Source organism: Vigna unguiculata, chromosome 7 (genome assembly GCF_037176805.1).
Source record: "Vigna unguiculata cultivar grain cowpea cultivar isolate G323 ecotype 2 chromosome 7, ASM3717680v1, whole genome shotgun sequence".
NCBI classification, from domain to species: Eukaryota; Viridiplantae; Streptophyta; class Magnoliopsida; order Fabales; family Fabaceae; genus Vigna; species Vigna unguiculata.
Window position 1 is genome coordinate 10569045 of NC_140798.1, and position 18805 is coordinate 10587849.

General features: G+C 34.1%; 1 protein-coding gene across 3 annotated transcripts; it reads right to left on the minus strand.

The window, feature by feature from the left end:
* Window positions 1-984: 984 nt before the first annotated feature.
* On the minus strand, window positions 985-18037 carry PIP5K9 (phosphatidyl inositol monophosphate 5 kinase). 3 transcript variants are annotated; one of them, XM_028078165.2, is made up of 10 exons: window positions 17751-18036; window positions 16654-16689; window positions 15309-16503; window positions 14386-14553; window positions 11326-11491; window positions 10516-10626; window positions 5794-5981; window positions 5194-5342; window positions 1782-1947; window positions 985-1433 (listed from the first exon to the last, which is right to left on the minus strand). In XM_028078165.2, exons 3-10 carry the CDS (start codon window positions 16277-16279, stop codon window positions 1157-1159), a joined length of 2196 nt encoding a protein of 731 aa, XP_027933966.1. In that variant the 5' UTR covers window positions 16280-16503; window positions 16654-16689; window positions 17751-18036; the 3' UTR covers window positions 985-1156. The 3 variants fall into 3 exon arrangements, with proteins under 3 accessions (XP_027933966.1, XP_027933963.1, XP_027933964.1); XM_028078162.2 differs by having other exon boundaries at window positions 15309-16689; window positions 17751-18037; XM_028078163.2 differs by lacking the exon at window positions 17751-18036 and adding an exon at window positions 17639-17656 and having other exon boundaries at window positions 15309-16689.
* Window positions 18038-18805: the final 768 nt, after the last annotated feature.

Below are 18805 nucleotides of genomic sequence, written 5' to 3' on the forward strand. Positions count from 1 at the left end.
TATTACAATATCAATGCAATCCTAGCCTTAATTGTAAACAACAATAACAACACATTACGAGAATCAAATCATAGCAAATCAGAGCAAAAAATCAATCAAGATCGGTAATATTGATTATAACCATTATCAAATCAGACCACAAAATCAATCCCAATTAGTAATATTGATTATAACCATTTGAAGAAATATTTTTTCTAATTATTAGAACCATATAACTAATTTCTCTTCCAAGAACAAAGGGTAGAAAGCATGTTGAGTTGATGGACTCATAAGAAGGAGTGCGATAATTAATAACAAATTAGGCTCTTCCTTCTTTTTTTCTTTTTTTTTTCTTTTTTTCATCTTTTTTCTAAAATTAATGTTTGAAAATCTTTGAAGAAAATAATATTTCACATTTTTTTTATTTTTAATTTTTTTGAAAATAAATTTATTCATTCGGACGAAATTGAATATTGATAACAGTAATAGACTAAAAAAATTAAGATTAATACAATTAACATTGAAGGAAGGAATTATGTTTTTTACATTGTAAATTTAAGTCATTAGTAGTTACTTAATGTTAAGTACTTAACGTTAATTTTTTCTTTAATAAACACATAATAATTATTGAAGACCATAGATATGTTTAATTTGCCTAAAGTCCGTAGATATGTTTAGTTACCTTAATAATCAAGGGAGTTTAAATAAAATTAATAACATTACTAGTAATTTTTTTTTCTTATTGTATTAAAGTCGAGATATATTCATACTTGTTCTACTACATCAATTATTTACCGAAAATAATTTAACTATTATAATTAAATATTAATTTAGAAAAACGTAATAGGTTAAGTCCCTGCCGAGTTAGAAAAACGTAGGAGCAATGCTGCTGAAATTTTAGGAACTCTTGCTCCCACAAACAATTTCTTATAAGACACATAAATTACTAAATCGCTGCAAGTCAAGGGCACTGGAATTAGTCAATTTCAAACTAAAAACACTAAATTAAAAATAAAAAAAAGGATCAAATTTAAAACTTAGTGTATTTATAATAAAGATATTCAAGTGAATTATACAGACTATAAAAAAAAGGTCAATTATACAGCATGCACAAATGGTGGAAATGTGGGAATTGTTCACTCTTTAAATAGATTGGTTGAATTTGAAGGGCCAAAAGTTATCGTGTCATTTCATGTGGTGGGAAGACTTTCTGAATAAAATCTAGGAAGCGACGTGAGTAGAATGTAGGGTCCACCGCCGAGATAGATAATGAATCAAACTGAATAGATTTATATGCATGTTCAATCTTCTTAGTCATGTTGTACTCTTGCAATATGTCAATTATACCCAGGTAAAGTACGACGTCGTAAGCCTCATGGAACATTTGCACTTCCTCTTTCCCTGGAATCTGCTCTGCCCTAGCAGGCATGTTCACACCAAGCTGGATTTGTAGTCTGCATAACAAGTTCAAAAGTAGCAAAAACCCTCAACATAAAGACCCTTTATTAATCATTCTTATTATTTCTTTTCTCTCTCAACCCGATTGCCATATTTGTTATTAATTAATTTTCAAACATGCATCCTTTGACAATGGCTACATCATCTCTCAGTTCCACCACAATTATCCTTGAAGGTTTAAGTGTCAAACATCCCAAATTTGTTTATATTTTATGAACATACAAGTGATAACGAATTGGGAGATGCATGGATCAAACGTAAAAACAGAATAGAAAGGATCACTACGATGTTGAAAATGATACATAACATTAAATAAACCAGTATACATCTTAAAGAAACCATACCTTGCAGTACCGGGTAGAAGTAGATCCACCTCCTCGTCACCTGCAGCTGAAGCTCTCAATCTGCTACCCCTAATGTGTGACCCTACAACAACGCTATCATCATCTGCACCTCGAGGGACCAGAACAAGACCTTGCGGATAGTTGGATGTTTCATCCTCTAGAGGGTCTGTTAGTTGATCATCAATGAAAATTTCAAATTACTCAGTTCCATTATTAATAATTCTAGTAGAAAAAGCAAGAATATAAATCATGTTGAAACTTGAAAGCATAATGACAAGACAAACAAATGGATAAGCTTATAAGGCTTTCTAAAATGACGCCGTCCTAACCATTGTAGAGTAGAACTGATCATATGTCAACCAAATGAAGCACCTGGAAAGAACCATAACGTTGAAAGGAAAAAAGAAGGAAGAAACAGTCACTGGGTTAAGAGTTGACTGAAAACGAGTCAGCGTGTTCAACTAGAATGACCAAGGACCTGGTTCCTTTCAGATCAGCAAATCCAGGCTTAGTTTTAATACACTGGTCCAAATAATCGTGACTAAGTTTAAGAAGAAAATCTAAACATAAGCCAAACCTATTATTGTAAATATTTTTAGAATCTTCAAATTCATTTAAGCATATTTTTATTTCCTTTAAGAGTTTGAGTGTTACACATAGAACAGATGAGAATGTAGTTAGTGTGATCTTATCAATAAAATAATTATTTTTTTTCCTTACATAATTCAAACAGGTGTTAATGTCCCATTTGGCTCCGATTTCAGTACATCTAAGTTTTTTTGTTCTTTTTCGAAACAGGTTCTTTTTGTTACTTCTTTGTTTCGTATATTTTCTTTTCAATGTCTCCTATGAAGCCTATAAGGAGGAATGTGGTCATTTGAGAACAATGGTTGAATCAATGAGTAAGTCATCTCTGTATTCTATATCCTATTCAGTACATTCGATATTGTTGGTCCTGTATCTTAGGTGTTTGGAAACATGACTCCAATCTTTTATGCTCTTCAATTTGTATGTAAAAATCACTAGACAACAACTCGTTACAATTGCAAACGGTGATATTGCATCCATATGCAGATATGAGAATATAACTTTAAAATCATCTATTGTATTAAGTAATGTTTTATATATCCCACAACTGTCCAATAATTTTATTTATGTACAAAAACTAATAGAACATTTGAGTATTTTAGTAATTTTCTTTTTACTTCTTATTGTGTGTTTCAAAACCTTATCATGAAGATGACAATTTAAATTACTAAGGAGCAAAGTGGGTTATATCTATTGGAGCCCAAGGACCAAAACAAAACAAAGGCTATAAGTCAACAGGCAATATTAAAAACATGGACATGTTCCCAAATGTGGCTTCATCATAGAAGACTTAGATATTCCTCCTTCAACCTTAATAAATCCTTGAAGGATGTCAACTTTCATGAAACAAAACTTTTTTTGCGAACCTCCACATCAGAGAGAGAAAGCACTTGAAGCAGATGAGTTCTTCTTCCTATCATTATAATATTTATCTTTGTAGAATGCACAAGATTTAAGTGATGACTATCACAGATGAGACCAAACCAACCCATGGTGAGGAAGAAGAATACAAATTCTTTGACGAAAAATGTCAAAAAAGGTAAGAAGCCACTTTGAATTCGAAGCAAGAAGAGTTGTTTAGCTGGGAGGTTAGAAAAATGTAGAATCTAAGGAGTTCTTGTTGAACAAAATCATAAAATTGAAAGTAAAGAGAGTTCTCGTATAGAAAATATCCAACACGAAATATTGGTAGGAAGACTTATTTATTAAGAGACAACACATTGTTAATGCAATTAGTGTGGTAAGTCAATTTATGCATGATCTAAGAGAAACAAATATGCAACCAGTCAACAAAATTCCTTTCTACTTGAAGTCAAGCCTAGGAGAGGAACTATTGTTCAAGAAAGAAGACACTTTAATCCTAATTTGTAAGGTGGGGTTTGCACTTCATTTATATACTATGAAATTGTCCACACACCCCCTCACGCCGAGGTATATACATCTCGTGCGTGAGATTAGAAACTGATACCATGTTAGAAGTGGGTTTTAAGTCTAACTCAACCCCACAAAACCGGCTTGGAAGGTGATGTTTGCAACCACACATATATACTTTAAATTAAGTTGAGGTGTTTGCACACTCTAAATATAGAGACTTTAAGTACTCTAATATGTTAAAGGGTGGGATTTAAGCCTAACTCAAGCCCCACAATCCGGCTTGTAAGGTGAGGTTTGCACTTCACTTATATATTATGAAATTGTCTTATCTCTAGTCGATGTGGGACTTTCAACAATTATCTTGTTCTAGTGAAACAGTTAAATTTCGAGCCCTTGCTCAAGGTGTGTGTACTCTAGATCAAAATCATACTAGATAAACTTAAAATGAAAGTTGACATCCCTATGCAATTATAATGTAGTTACAAATCATCCATGAGCATCGCATATAATCCAATACAACATGATAAGATCAAACATTGAAATTGACGCACACTTTATCAAAGACAATATTGGCAAAGGTGTTGTAATTAGAACCCTTGTTCCTATAGGACTTCATATATCAAACATTTTCACAAAGGGGCTTCATCAAATCAGACTCTAGGATCTTGTAAGTAAGTTGGGAATGATCAAAATTTATTTACTAACTTGAGGGAGAGCATTGTAACTAGCAAATTATTAGGATAAAAATATCATCATAGTGATTAGGAGAAAATATCTTTAGAATCTTCTGATCCATGGTAATATATTTTTATTTACTTATTTCAAAAAGTTTGATTGTTACAAATAGAGGTAACAAAAATGTAATTGGTGGGATTGTTATCTATAAAATAATTCTCTATCAAAAAGACGTTTGACACAAGGGATCCACACACCTAAGAGCCATCACCATTACACATTGTACTTATTTTAGGTAGTCACCAAGAAAAACTATCAACTCAGATACTACTTGTTGAGAAATTTGAGGGGAGAAAACAACGAGGAGATCTTCAATAATAAGCACAAGATAAAAACATAAGAGAATTTTATACCACCTTCATATTAAAACCTTTAGACTATAGAATTGTCAATAACAAGGTAGATGGACATAGTCAATTAGGGATAAGAAAAGGAAGTTTCCAGAAATTGGCCTCGTTTTCATCAGCTACCCTACCAAATGAAACTAAAACAACCCATGATTATATCGTCTACTAGTCACATCAATAATTAGGGGAATCGAGTTATCTTTTTAGTCTCTCCGTTTCAGATCATTAGTTTCATTCTGATGCATGAAAACATCTTATTAAAGACACCTTGATATATAAATACTTAAAAATACCAGCCCAAAATAAATATCAACCATACAAAGGCAAATAAGAAAATCATTTGCTTTTTAGATTGGACAAATACTCACCTTCCTCTGCAAGAATTGCCAATCCATCTACAGTTCTACTTTGGTTGTATGGACGTAGCTGCTGGGGAGCTCGATAATGAACACCAAGAAGGAGGCTGTAATCCATTATCTGTTGTAATTCCAAGAACTTGCTGTCAATCTCAATCTGCCTGCACAATGAGGATGACCAAGACTGTAAGGTAATATTCAATTTTGAAACAAAGTGTGGTACATAATAAAATTTTGGTAAACTCACTAGACAAAATTTTGGAATTCAAACAAACACAAGCAGTTCCTATTTTTATTAAGCAACAATACATCTATATGGGGAAGGGGGACAAGAAAACACCTGTTCCTTAAAAGTTGTATATATTCACTCTATATAATATCAGAATGTGTCAACAATTCAACTAAACCGAAAGAGACATTTGCTTTATAAACCTACATGTACAAACTAAAAGATATACAAATTTGTTTCTATCTGCTTTGTTCTTTGTTCCTTTTTAAACAAAGAGTAACTTATCCTCCTTTATCTTTATCTTCCTAGCAATAAAAATATTTTATATAAAGAATAAACATCAGGAAAATGCAAAATTAAAGAAAATAAATAGTATCACTTACTTCAATAAAGACTCTCGCCAAGATGGTTCCAAGAAAAAGCAGTAGTTCAAATCCAAATCTTTAAGAGTAGTGTTCTCATCAATTTCTATCTTGTCAGAAGAACGTCCACACGATGAACCTTTCAAATCATATCTCCTATGGATCCTTAATTCTGTGCAGAACATATTTCCCATCACAACAAAGCGAAACTGCAAAATAGAGAATTATGTATAAATATTAGCATTCTAATTAAATAAAATGTAGATTATTAAGTCATTTTGAATGAAATATGTTAAGTCATGACAAGTTCAAATATTTGATAAGGTATATTTGCTTTGTGAAAAATCTTGTCCTTATGGCATTTCGCAATTGCAATTGCAAGTATTAAAGAGCAAGTTTGTTAGGAACATGAAGCCTATTACTGAAGGGTGGTAAAGAAGAAATACGAACAAAACAAACCCATCAGACCGAGAACTCAAACAACTAGACAGTTAGTGCATAAATAGCAATGTTATTACTGTAGTAGCAGGTTTCTTGAAACTCATTTTGGGAGTGTTGAGACTCCTAAGTTCTCAGTAATCAGTACAAAATAACACAAGTGGTTGTTGGTAGCAGGTTTCTTGAAACTCATTTTGGGAGAGTGTTGAGACTCCTAAATTCTCAAAACTCCTGTTTTTTACTCTCTATTCTCTTTAACTCTACCTCTGTATTGTGTTGTAAATTCTTTCCATTCTTGGTACCAGTTGTCTCAATTGGTATCAAAGCTCCAATCTTGGAGTTGTGTTCATCAAGAATTAACACAAGTGAGGCAAGTAGAGGACTTCAATAAGTGAAAAGAAAATCAAAGGAAGAATGGAAATTGTAGAGAAATGATGGAAAGCATAGTTCAAAAGATGGATAATCAGATGCAGAGAGGGGAAGGAGGCTTGAAGAACAACAAATCAAAGACAAGAAGTGATAAAACAGAGTCAGAAGCAAAGAGGGTTTAGATTGGAGTTGCAAGATCACTGGAAAGATTTGTGATACCTTCCTTTAGCAGAAAGGAAGATGAGCATGGATGAGCCCATAAATTGAATTTGGATCTGAGAAAGACAAGACGAAGGCGGTATTGGTTTATTTGGAAGGATGGCACTTAGTTGGTTCCATGATGAGAATCTTGCAACCCAAGATCAATTTGAGAGGTTTTCAAGAATTTCGTTATGGACAGAGGTGGACCTTGTGCTGCAGCAATTTCAAGAAGTGTTTTAACCCTCGAAGGACTCCCACCAAAAAGGAGGCCATATTATGCAATCCACTTGAAGGAGGGATCAACAATTCCTAACTTGAAATCATATAGGAATCATTTAGCCTAGCATAAACCAATATTTTAGACCCACTATATTAGTTAAAGGGAAGGATAGTGCTTGGAGGTTTTATGTTAACTATAGGGCTTTGAACAAGATTGCCATTGGAAACAAGTTCCCTATTCCTATTGTAGAAGAGTTGTTGAATGAATTATCAAGGGATATAGTGTCTTCAAAACTTGACCTCAAAGCCGACTATTATCAAATAAGGATGAGGGATGAAGATGTGGAGGAAGACAACATTTAGAACACATGAGGGACAATACGAATCTAAAATTATAGATATATATATATATATATATATATATATGCATACATATATATATATATATACATACATATATATATATATATACATACATATTTATATATATATATATATATATATATATATATATATAAATAGTAAATTTATTAGAAATTGGATATGTTATTTTGTTTTATTTTATTTGTTTTGGAAATACTTGATGGTTACAAACATTATTTAGTATGATTGTGATGACATGTCAACAAGTGCTTGTTTTAAAATGTAAATGTATGCTTGTGTGTGGTGACCCAATGAAAGGTGGTGAAGGACAACTCTGTGTAGTTGTACCAAAGGTGAACTTTGTCGGGACTCTTAAGGAGAGTAATGAGAGGTGACACATGTATACTTCGTTAGGGTTTCCGAGGAGGGTAATGGGAAGTGGCACCTGCGAGCTTTGCTCATAAGACTCCTAGGGAGGAGGGGAAGTCAAGCGCTTATAGGTAAGCTGCGTGCGAGGGTTACAAACCGGCTCCTGACGCTAAGATTACTGGTACTTGTATTAATTATTGTGACGACATATTTTGAACCTGTGATGATATGTTTAAACTATTGTTTGAGACAATAGGCTTTGTGAAGGATAGTGTGAGACAAATAATGTAATTGAATGGTGTTGTGAGACACTAGAGTTATGAAAGGTTTGGGTGAGTTGTTATATTATTATTGATGTATATTATTGGTTATGATGTTTTGATGTTTCTATTAGCTCACTCTTGCATGTGTGTGTTTGACTGGGATGATCGTATATGTATGTTGATATATAAGAGCATATGTTGTTGCAGATATTGTTTGGATGCATATTAGTGAGGAGCTTTGAGTTGCTTCAAAGTTGTGAAAGATTTTGAAATTTACGAATTTTACTAAGTATCTTAGTAACATCTCAAACCGGGTGTTACATTTATAGACAGGATCATTGATCTTGAATTATAGGGACAGAATATGGCCATCATAAATTAGGATTTTCTGTTCTTAATTTTGTGTTCTATTTAAGAGCAATTACTCTTCTATGAATATTATCAGAAACAGTTTGCCTGACAGCGATAGTTAAGCAAGCCATTATAGCTTTTTTGACGACTTTTAGTTAAAAGGATTGGGAGCAGTATCATCACAAGAGGGGAGGCCCCTAGCCTTTTGGAGTAAAGCTTTATCTCCACACGGTCCCAAGAAAAATCTGAGTATGAAAGGGAATAAATGTCAGCGGTGCAAGAAGTGAAAAAATGGAAGCAGTATCTGTTGGGCAATCATTTCACTTTTGTTACATATCAAAGAAGTCTTATATTTTTGCAGGGTCAAAGGCTACTGATAGGTGATCAGCTCAGACGGGCCACCAAATTAATTGGTATGATATAGACCCATAAAACAAAATGTGGCAGCAGATGCACTCTCTAGGAAGATTTAAATGGTATTAGTTGCTGCAGTTTGATGATTGGGAAGTGCAAGACAGGGAGTTGAACAAGATGAACAATTAAGAGCTATTATGCAAGATTTGATTGCATACCCTGATTGTCATGCAGGTTTCGTGTTAAAAGGACAATTATTTTTCTAGGGTAAATCAGTTTTATCCAAGCTCCATGTGGGAGGCATTCTGGTTTCTTTAGAACCTTGAAGAGAATATCCTCAATTGTGTATTGGAAAGGTACAAGTAAGCAAATAAAAGAATATGTTAGCAGTTGTGAGGTCTGCCAAAGTAACAAGTGTTAAGCATCATCTCCAGTTGGTTTATCCTTTACTGGTACCTTCACAAGTGTGGTCAGATATTTCAACGGAAGGGAAAGGACACTATTTTGGTTATGGTGGATAGGATAATTACATATGCTCAGCCACCCTTTTAATGCAGCTTAAGTTGTTGCCACTTTTATCCAAGAAGTGGTTCGTTTGTATTCCCCTCTACTATCGTATCATATGAGTATTCAATCATCATATGCCATTTTGGGAGAGAACTCTTCCAAGAGATCAGGAACATAGTTGAATTACAGTTCTACGTACCATCCACAAATAGATGGCTAGACAAAAGTGGTTAAGCAATGGCTTATTTATGTTGTACTGCAGGAACTAAACCAAAGGTTTGGCTAGATGTATTAAGTTGGGCAGAGTTTTGTTTTGGGTCAACACTACATAATACAATGTGTCCAGTTCAATGACACCTTTCTAGCATTGTATAGACACAATCCACCCTGTTGAAAGGTACAACCATTCATTCAAAAGTGAAAGAGGTCAACAAGTTAACTCAACGATGTGATGAGTTGTCAGATGATTTAAGTCACCATTTTCTTGAGGCCCTAGACAGAACGAGAATACAAGCTAATAAACATAGGAGAGGCATAGAGTATACTGTGGGAGATTGGGTTTTTCCTAGGTTACAGCCCTATAAGATGCTCTGGCCAGCTAAAAGACCTAACCAAAAGTTTTGTCCTCGTTTTTATGGTCCTTTTCAGATTTTGGATAGAAATGGTAGAGTAACCTATAAGCTAAATTTACCAGAGGATAGCAGGATTCACCTGGTTTTTAATGTGTCTCTCCCAAAGAAGGCAATCAGCTCACTTCAGCTTATTCAAACTCTACCCCTGACCTAAGCAGATGATATGGAGCTCCAGGTTCAACCATAAAATGTGTTGGATATCAGACAGGCAGCAATGGGTGATTTAAAAGTTTTGATCAAAAATAGCACAACCTCCCTCCTGGTGAAGATACCTGTGAGGCAACATCTACCCTACAACAAGCCTTTCCTCATTTTCACCTTGAGGACAAGGAGGACCCTTTTCGGGAGGTATTGTTGTCGATAACATGAGGCCTATTACTGAACTGTACTCTACAATAAATTATAACAAAGCAAACCCAACTGACCCTCAAAAGTCAACCAGTTGGGCAATTGTAGTACCAGGTTTTGGAAACTCATTGAGTGATGAGATTCTCAAATTATCAGTAATCAATACAGTTCACAGTTCATTTTCTCTCTCTAGTCTCTCTTGACATCTACCTCTGCATTATGGCGTTAATTCTTTTAATTTTTGGTACCAGTTGTATCAAAGTTGATGTGATAGTAAGTAATTGATAAATACTAAAAAATTGATTCAGGTGCAGAAAAATGTATATTACCTTTTGACCACTGGAAGGTATAATCCTGTGCAGACCAAAAAATTTTGTGATAAGTGTATTATCATATGTCTTCACATGATGATGATAGTCTGGAAGCATTCTAAGAAGAACCTACATTTCAAAATTTAATCAATACAATCTGTATTCTATAGTCAAAAAGAAAAGTAAAGAAGAGCAAGTGAACACTAAAATATCATTATTAAGCAAGAAAGCATATGCTCTAAGACTTTATTCAACATTCAATAAGTGTTTGGAGAAGCATAAAATATCATACACACATCAAACAAAAACAGAGAGAATTCTTCAGGAAAAAGTAACAAAAAATCAAGAATGAGGTAAAGATGTCAAGTTTCTCTGCATATCAGAAACTGGAACTCCTTTGAAACAGTCACAACAAAATCGCAATTGAATTATGTAACTTATGTTTTATGTTTTACGAGTGTGAGTTTAGATATAATATTGTTTTATTTGAACCATATTATTGATTTAATCCCACGTTTAGTATACTTTTATAATTTGTGTCATATTTTAACCATCATCTAGTGCGCAATGATGCCATTATCAGCCCTTGTTGCAAGAGCGTCACTGATAAGCGATAACAATGCCAAAGCCAAACAGGTGTATGGAAATCTAAATTACTATTACATGCAGATTTCCATTAATGGCAACCTCAATATCCGTAAAGGTACAAACTGTATAATGTATTTTGAGCTACAAAATAGAGCCAGTAGAAACAAGCCCCCAAAACAGTTTTAGATATCTGTACTGTAACAAATGCCAACAAAGAAGATCCAGACAAAATAAAAATACCTTCACTTCAGATCTACGCAGTGTCTTAATCATGAATCGATCATCCTGAGACAGGAAAAAGACACTACCACTTTTTCCTGGGGAAGAAAGTTCCCTCAGAGCATCATTTCCACAAATGGACATCATATAGTCAGCAGCATCAATCTTGAACAACTCTCTCAAATTCCTGCAACAGGCCACAAGGTCATATACAACAATCACGAGTAAAGTGAAAGGAAAATAGAAAGGTGAAAAAGGCAGCTGTTAACATTGGTTCCAAACTACTTATACAAACTGTTAGTAGGATATTAAGTATACTACTAGAAACTTTTAGAAATTGTTAGAAGAGTTTATAAATCTCTATGTAATGTAATTATTACTATAAGATTAGAGTTCTCTATATGTAGAAGTTGATGTGATGTTTTAAATGAATCAATTGAATAAAAATCTTCTTTCATTCAGATTAATCCTTTCAAGTTGATATCAAAGCTCCCGATCTTAGGAGCTCTACTTTTGCATTTTTTCTTTACCATCTTAGTTACAGTTCTTTTTAGGGTTGCCTAGGGTGCACCCATTTCCTCTAGTTATTGGGGTTACTTGAATTTCACCCAACTTGTGGTTCTGTCACTCCTGTCCCCAGCTTCTGCCATCCCAGAGCCATTGCTGCCATCTCCAGAGCCATTGCTAGACCTTTTTGCCAGAGCTACCAGTGTTGCTGTCATCACTGCCGTTGCTGGAGCTTTCTATCTTACTGTTCTGTTTTATTTAGGATGGGACTAGGGAATCCCTATTTTTATTTTAGCATGACAACTCCACTAAGCAATGTTGATCTTCTAACTTTAGATTCTAAAAATCCTAGCAAGACTCCTTCATCCTCTTCAATTGAAGAAGAAATTCATGCACTACATGCTGAAATTGAACATCTAAAATCTCTTATGGAGACCGTCAGTAAGCCATCTTTTGGTACTTGCTCTATAACAAACAATGACTAGTAAGAATTCCAATTCCTCTTTTAATGTTTTTAAACCTTTATGTAAAGACTCTTGGGTTCTAGATTCCAGTGCGACAGACCATATGTTCTTACTTTCACATTTATCATTAAAAAGAATGCATGATTATGATCCTACACAAGTCAAAATACAATAATCATTCAATGATAGTATTCATGTCAAAATTATCAACCAGCCAATTTGAAATGGATACTCCGAATCAAGTGCATAAAAAATATGATGTACAGGTACTGATGAGTACACAAACATGGAAGAAGAAAATGAGCAAAAACATATAATCATGGAAGATTCACTAGAAGCATGACAAGACAAGATGTTCTTGCTCACCAAAAGAGACCTCCATTTTCTTTATTTTTTATTTCTTGGATTTGAATTTTTATAATCATTATTGTTGGAGATCCCGCATTGATTAGGAATAAGGCCAAATTATAATATATAAAAGGATGCAACCATCACTTTATAAGTCAGTTTTGTAAGGTTGAGTTAGGCATAAACCTCTTTACTAAGATGATATCAGAGCTTCTCCTAATCAAGTTCTTTGGGACTATTATGCCACAATTATTAGGCTCTTGTTAGACCACTCATAAATATCTAATCCCTCATTCAAGATGTTTGTTCCTCGTAGTGAGGTAGTGTGTTGAAAATCTCACATCAACGAGGAATAAGGCCAAATTATAATGTATAAGTGGGGTGCAATACTCACCTTACAAGCCAGTTTTGTAAGGTTAAGTTAGACATAAACCCACTTACTAAGAGTAATGTTAGATGAAAATAGTCCTCGCAGTGTAGGATTTAATAGGGCTCATTCAAGCCCAATGGAGAGAACAGAGTCATGGCCAAGAAAGGAATAAGTGCTACAATTTAAGTCCAAATTGAAGCCATAAGGAGAGCTATATTTGACCAATGAAGAAGCTAAGGAGAGGCATGTAAGCCATGGTCTTTTGAAGACAAGGAAAACATGTGCAAGCAGAGGTTATATACCTCTCTTATTTGGCCATCTGAAGATCTTTGGAGATTGCATTTTATTTTTAAAGATTTGAATTTATCTCTTGTTTTTCCATTTGAATTTTCAGTCAACCAACTTGAAATAGTCTTGAATTAGGATTTACATGTCATTTAAGATTTATGCCATGTAAATTTCATTTGAATTTGCAGTTGGCTCACTTATAGTGGTCATCTCCTCCTCTTGTAATTCACTTTTAGTCATATTTGATATTGAAGATTTTTTGAAACACTTGTGAGAGTGATATTCTTCCTTAGGTCTTATCTTGATTTCTTGGAGTGTAGCGTCGATTCTTCCTTGGTGTTTATCTAGAAGATGCAGATGGATCCTTCAACTTCAAGTGGTGTTTCTTGCTTCTTTCATCTCTTAAGTCTTCTACATACATTTTATTTTATTTTGTTCTTTAATTCATGTTCCTATCTTGTTCTTCTTAGTTATTCACACCAATTCTTATTCTACTTCTGGTTTTTATACTCCTAATTCGTTTTTTTAGTTGTCCTATGTTCCTCTTTGTGTTCTTAACCTTAACATGTTTATCTATGTTGTTTAGAAACATTAATTCAAGTTTTCTTGTGATTTCAAATACACAGTAAGTAAAGATGAGATTCAACTCTATATTTGAAATTGTAGTCTTATATTCTATATATGCTAAGCTTCCAATATGCTCCACCACTTTACCTGACTCCCTCATTGGTAAAATCCCTTTGTAGTAGGTAACCCATTTTGAGACACCAATAAGAAGTTCTAACACCAATTGATAAGAACCCAACACTTGGAGCCCACCCTAAAAAATAGGTATTAAAGAATATCAAGTATCATATACTACTCGATATGACATTTAGGCATCCCATAATACTCAAATCCTTATTAGATTATTGAATTAGGTGCTCAAGATATGAATATTATAAACACTTCTTCTATAGATACACAGTACACTAATAATAGAGTAATTCAAGACCCAAAAGCTGCATTTGATAAACAAGATTTTGTTATATGCATGCCTAGGGAATACAAGAGGATACAGTGGCCTCACAAAATAAATAAGCCTAAACAAGTATCAATACCTACCTGAACACCATAGGGCAGTAATCCTTCCATTTAAAACCCTCTGACTGATGAGGAGGTGTCAACTGAGAACCTTCTTTAGGAAAATTCATCCAAAAGCTTGCTCTTGGACCAAAATCTGATGCTCGAACTTCTCGCCTCTGAATTGGTGTAATCTTTCCCACAGTATACCTAGCCATAATGAACCCGTTTTGACATTACTTATTTTAAAATAAAAGAAAAGGCAATAGCGGGTAGTGCAGTGTAACAACTTTTTTTCTACTAAAGTAAGTAGATTAAGCTTTTATTGTGTGTGGTTACCGCTTGAGCCATCATGCATTGATAGAAGTAGGAAAGAATATTCATCTAAGTTCTAGAAAAACTTTGTGAAATATAACTAAGAAGCAAACATTTGTTTACTGAGGTAACATCTTTCAATTGTCAAGTAATTCCCAATATCAAATGGAATTCCTTTTCTCTGGTGTGTAGGAAAATTGCGAAAAGTAATTATTCATTTAGACAAGTACTAAAATAATTTGTCACTTTACTAGTAATAATTAAAGATGCGCAAAGAGTGTTTGGTTTTGATGATTAACCACTTCAGCATTTAATCGTTTCTAAACTGAAATACTGTACCAAAATGACATTTGTAATTTTATCTATTCTCAATAATCACGTTTATTTTCAGAGGCAAAACTGACAATTAACATGATTGATAAATACAAAACCCCGTCCATTTGAGAATTCTCATTTAAAAAAAATGAAAATTCATATCACTACTTCGTGCCTGCCTGGACTCCTTCCAACATGGATCCAGCTTTTTTTTTTTTTTTTTTTTGTGGAATAACAAAAAAAAAATTCAGAAATAAAACCCACAGCATTCTTAAATTTATTACAACTAAACCTTCATGCGAGAGAAAAAAGTCAAGGTAGTGAGTGCCCTTTACCTTATTCCAAGCTGCAAACTAAGCATCAGATCATAGCTCCTGTGACCTTTTATGATTGCTTCACCAGGTCTTTTAATTTCTTTGGCAAGTTTTTTTTGAAGCTGTTTTGCCTTTCTAGACATTGATGAAAATTTATTATTTAAAACTAACTCACTTATTAACACACCTTGCATGTACTCACGTTCCAAAATTGGGACTTTATCTCCATTTTCAGCGATAGAATCTGTTGATCCTAGTTTTGAATCGTTTCCAATCACTTTCTCAATAGATACCTCAAGACTCCAGCGCCTTTCAAGAGAAATATTTTTGCTGCGAGATTGTTCCAGATTTAACAGGTTTCGTTTGGCTAGCTTATCAGATGAAACACTACTCAATCTCTGACTCTCACCAACCTTGACATCTCCCATATCAACTGAAGCAGCATGATGAATATGTACCTGTTTCTGTTTTCTCAGATCTGGCAACAGCCCTCTTTTTCTCAATGCATTGAGATATACTTCTTGTGCAGATGGAAGACAGCTATCTTTTGGATAGAAGGTTCCTTTGCCATCTTTTAGGCCCCGTGTCCAAGTCCCAACATAGCAGCCTCCATCACTCCATGTATATGCCCCAAGCCCATGCATCATCCCATTTAGCCAGCTCCCTTCAAATGAGTCCCCACTTACCCAGGTGAGAGTTCCTTTTCCTGACATTCTCCCACCTTTCATATTTCCCAAATATACATTTCCATTGGCCCAGGTATACTTGCCTGGACCCTCCGGTGTTCCTTGTATCCAAGAGCCTTCAAAGATATCTCCATTTGGATAAACTTGATAACCCAACCCATGTTTAAGATTTAATCGCCATCGACCATTGTAGGTCAGATTATCCGGACCAATATATGTTCCTGTACCATGGATATAGCCACCTGAGAACTCACCTTCATACATTGCTCCAGAAGGCCATTGTATTTTCCCAAATCCATTTCTCATCCCCCGTCTCCACTCACCATCATATACACAACCATCTGACCATACATACTTACCCTGACCCTCTGGAATGTTACCAAGAAGGGACCCACAATATGACTCTCCATTAGGAAGCGCGAGTTCCCCAACTCTAAATCCAGCAACTTCAGAGGAATGACCAGCTTCACCGTTTGTCAATATAGGTACACGGTCTATTTCAGAAATGGCATCAAGAGATTTTGTTCTCTCTGCACAAGAAAGTGCTCCATCCAAATTATCAACTGTGGCCACAGGGCCAGACATGCATAATGATCAAAAGGAATATTTCCTTATAGAATTATAACTATCCCGAATTCTCAACTGCTACAAGACAAGAGGTTGCATATAGGAAATCTTACCAAGAGTTTGACCCTTGAAACTCTTCGTCCTTTTGACTAGAGAAGAGGAGTCAGACAAATAAAACAAATTAGATAAATGTAAATAAACAAACAAACCTGAAAAGATCCACATTCATGTCAGGTAAAAAGGAGGACAAGCAATAATTATCAAGCGCCCAGGAGAGAACTTAATAGAGTATAGAAAGAAGCAAATTTAAATCTAAAAAAGCAGAGACAAATACCCTACTTCCTTCAAGTAAATTGCCAGACCAAAACATGCTATAAAATAGTCTTAACTTGGGAAACATTAAGCCATTAAACAGATTTCAAAAGAAGAGATTGCAGTTGACAAATGTTAAAAGAACCAAACAAAAACGAAATGCAAAATATGCATACATAAAATGGAAGGACAAATGTTAGCATAGGAAACTAAACTTTCAAACTGCATAAAGTCTCAAACTCGACAATTTACAACATTTTACCACATTCAATTATCACACAAAATATATAGCGATTAAAACAATACTAAGTACAACAAAAAATAGAGTAGTTGTAAGTCGATGGGTTTAAGAAAAAAAAAAAAAGCAGAGGAAATGCCCAAAAACCCAAAAGAGTTGCTGAAATTAGACTCTGCTCATGTCCTTCAGGATTGAAAAACCAAAGCTTTAAACATCACCGCACAGTCAAGTAATAAGTGCTATCTCCAATCTCTTATGACAGCCCTACTATACCACCCAAACTTATATTTCAACCAACCAGTTTGTAAAAAATTCTGCACAGCTTTAATTTCAAAACATACAAACAAACACTCCAAAAATAATCGAGAAATAGTTAACAAAATCACAGGATTAGGCGATTTAATTCCACGGTTCTTATTCCGTAAGGACCAAAAAATCAAATAATAGCATACTCAATTTCCTTGAAATCCATATAGCAACCTGAACTGAACACGGAAAAAAAAAAGCCACAAGCAACAAACAAGCAGAAGATATTAACCAATTCTCACTTGTCACACACGAATGACGATAAGCGATTCCACATTACGCACACAGACACATCAAACATCCATAACAGAATTTAATAGAAACAGAGAGAGAGAGAGAGAGAGAGAAGAGTACCTTGAAAGTGAAAGAAGACGAAAGAAAATGAAGTCAAGTGTGTAGGTGATGAAGGCAAGAAAAAATGAAAGAAGTGGTAGATAAGGGTTGTTTGGTCAAACAATTTAAGCTTATTTTCCACTCTCAAAACTTGGTTTTCTGAGAAACGCGATGGATAGAAACAACATGTGGTAACGTAACACTGTTGATCGGATCTCTAACACAAACCCGTTATTTTTTAACGCTGACGCTTTGTCTTATGTTCAGGCCAAACAGGTGGAGATGATGAGATGGGAAGCACTTTATTCTAATTCCAAGCTAACATTTTTGTGCAATTAAATATCCCTATAAGTTGCTGTATCATATCGTAGTTGAATGCGATGTATCCCATATGGGGTGGCTGGTGAAAAGACAAAATTGTCCGCGCTGTGTTGGAGGCTAGTTAATTACTGGATATTAATCGGATATTTGTGTGCAGTGCAGTAATAATTGGGTTGTTTGTTACTCACAAACACAACAGGTTTGGACAAAAGGATTGCCGCAACTGTTTCAAATTCAAATTTTTCGTATCAGAGCTACTTTTTCCACCAAGATGTCTAACAACCTTCCTTTATTAGAATAAAAACAATTATGAATATTTTTTTTTATTTCAACCTTAATTTTCTGGAAATAATATAGTTAGAATTAATAATGAGATATTGTTTATTTTAAAATACAGAACTCTAAAGACTAAATTAGTGATTTGGATTTTATATATTTAGTTTTTAATATATATTTTTGTCTTTCATATTTTTCTATTCAATTTAATCCTTATTTAAAAGAGAAAAAAATAACTAAATTGAGTTTCTATTTTTTTTTTAAATTCAATATAACTTGTTATGTTAAATTAACATTAATACAGCTTAAAAGAATTATATATCAAAATTTAGATCTACCACATGTCAACTAATATTAAAGAAAATCTAGATTTGACATGTGACACTTTCAAATACTTTCAAATAACATTAACATATTAAACACAATGAGTTATATTGAATTTTTTACAAAAATAAGAACATAATTGCATAAAAACAAAT

Bases quoted from the DNA above. Each gene is read 5' to 3' on its own strand.
- PIP5K9 (XM_028078162.2), bottom strand. From the start codon at position 16,558: ATGTCTGGCCCTGTGGCCACAGTTGATAATTTGGATGGAGCACTTTCT. The intron at 14,554-15,308 runs GTAAAGGGCACT...CATTATGGCTAG, and splicing joins AGTTTGCAGCTTGGAATAAG to GTATACTGTGGGAAAGATTA. The intron at 5,343-5,793 runs GTAAGTGATACT...CTCATTGTGCAG, and splicing joins TGGCGAGAGTCTTTATTGAA to GCAGATTGAGATTGACAGCA.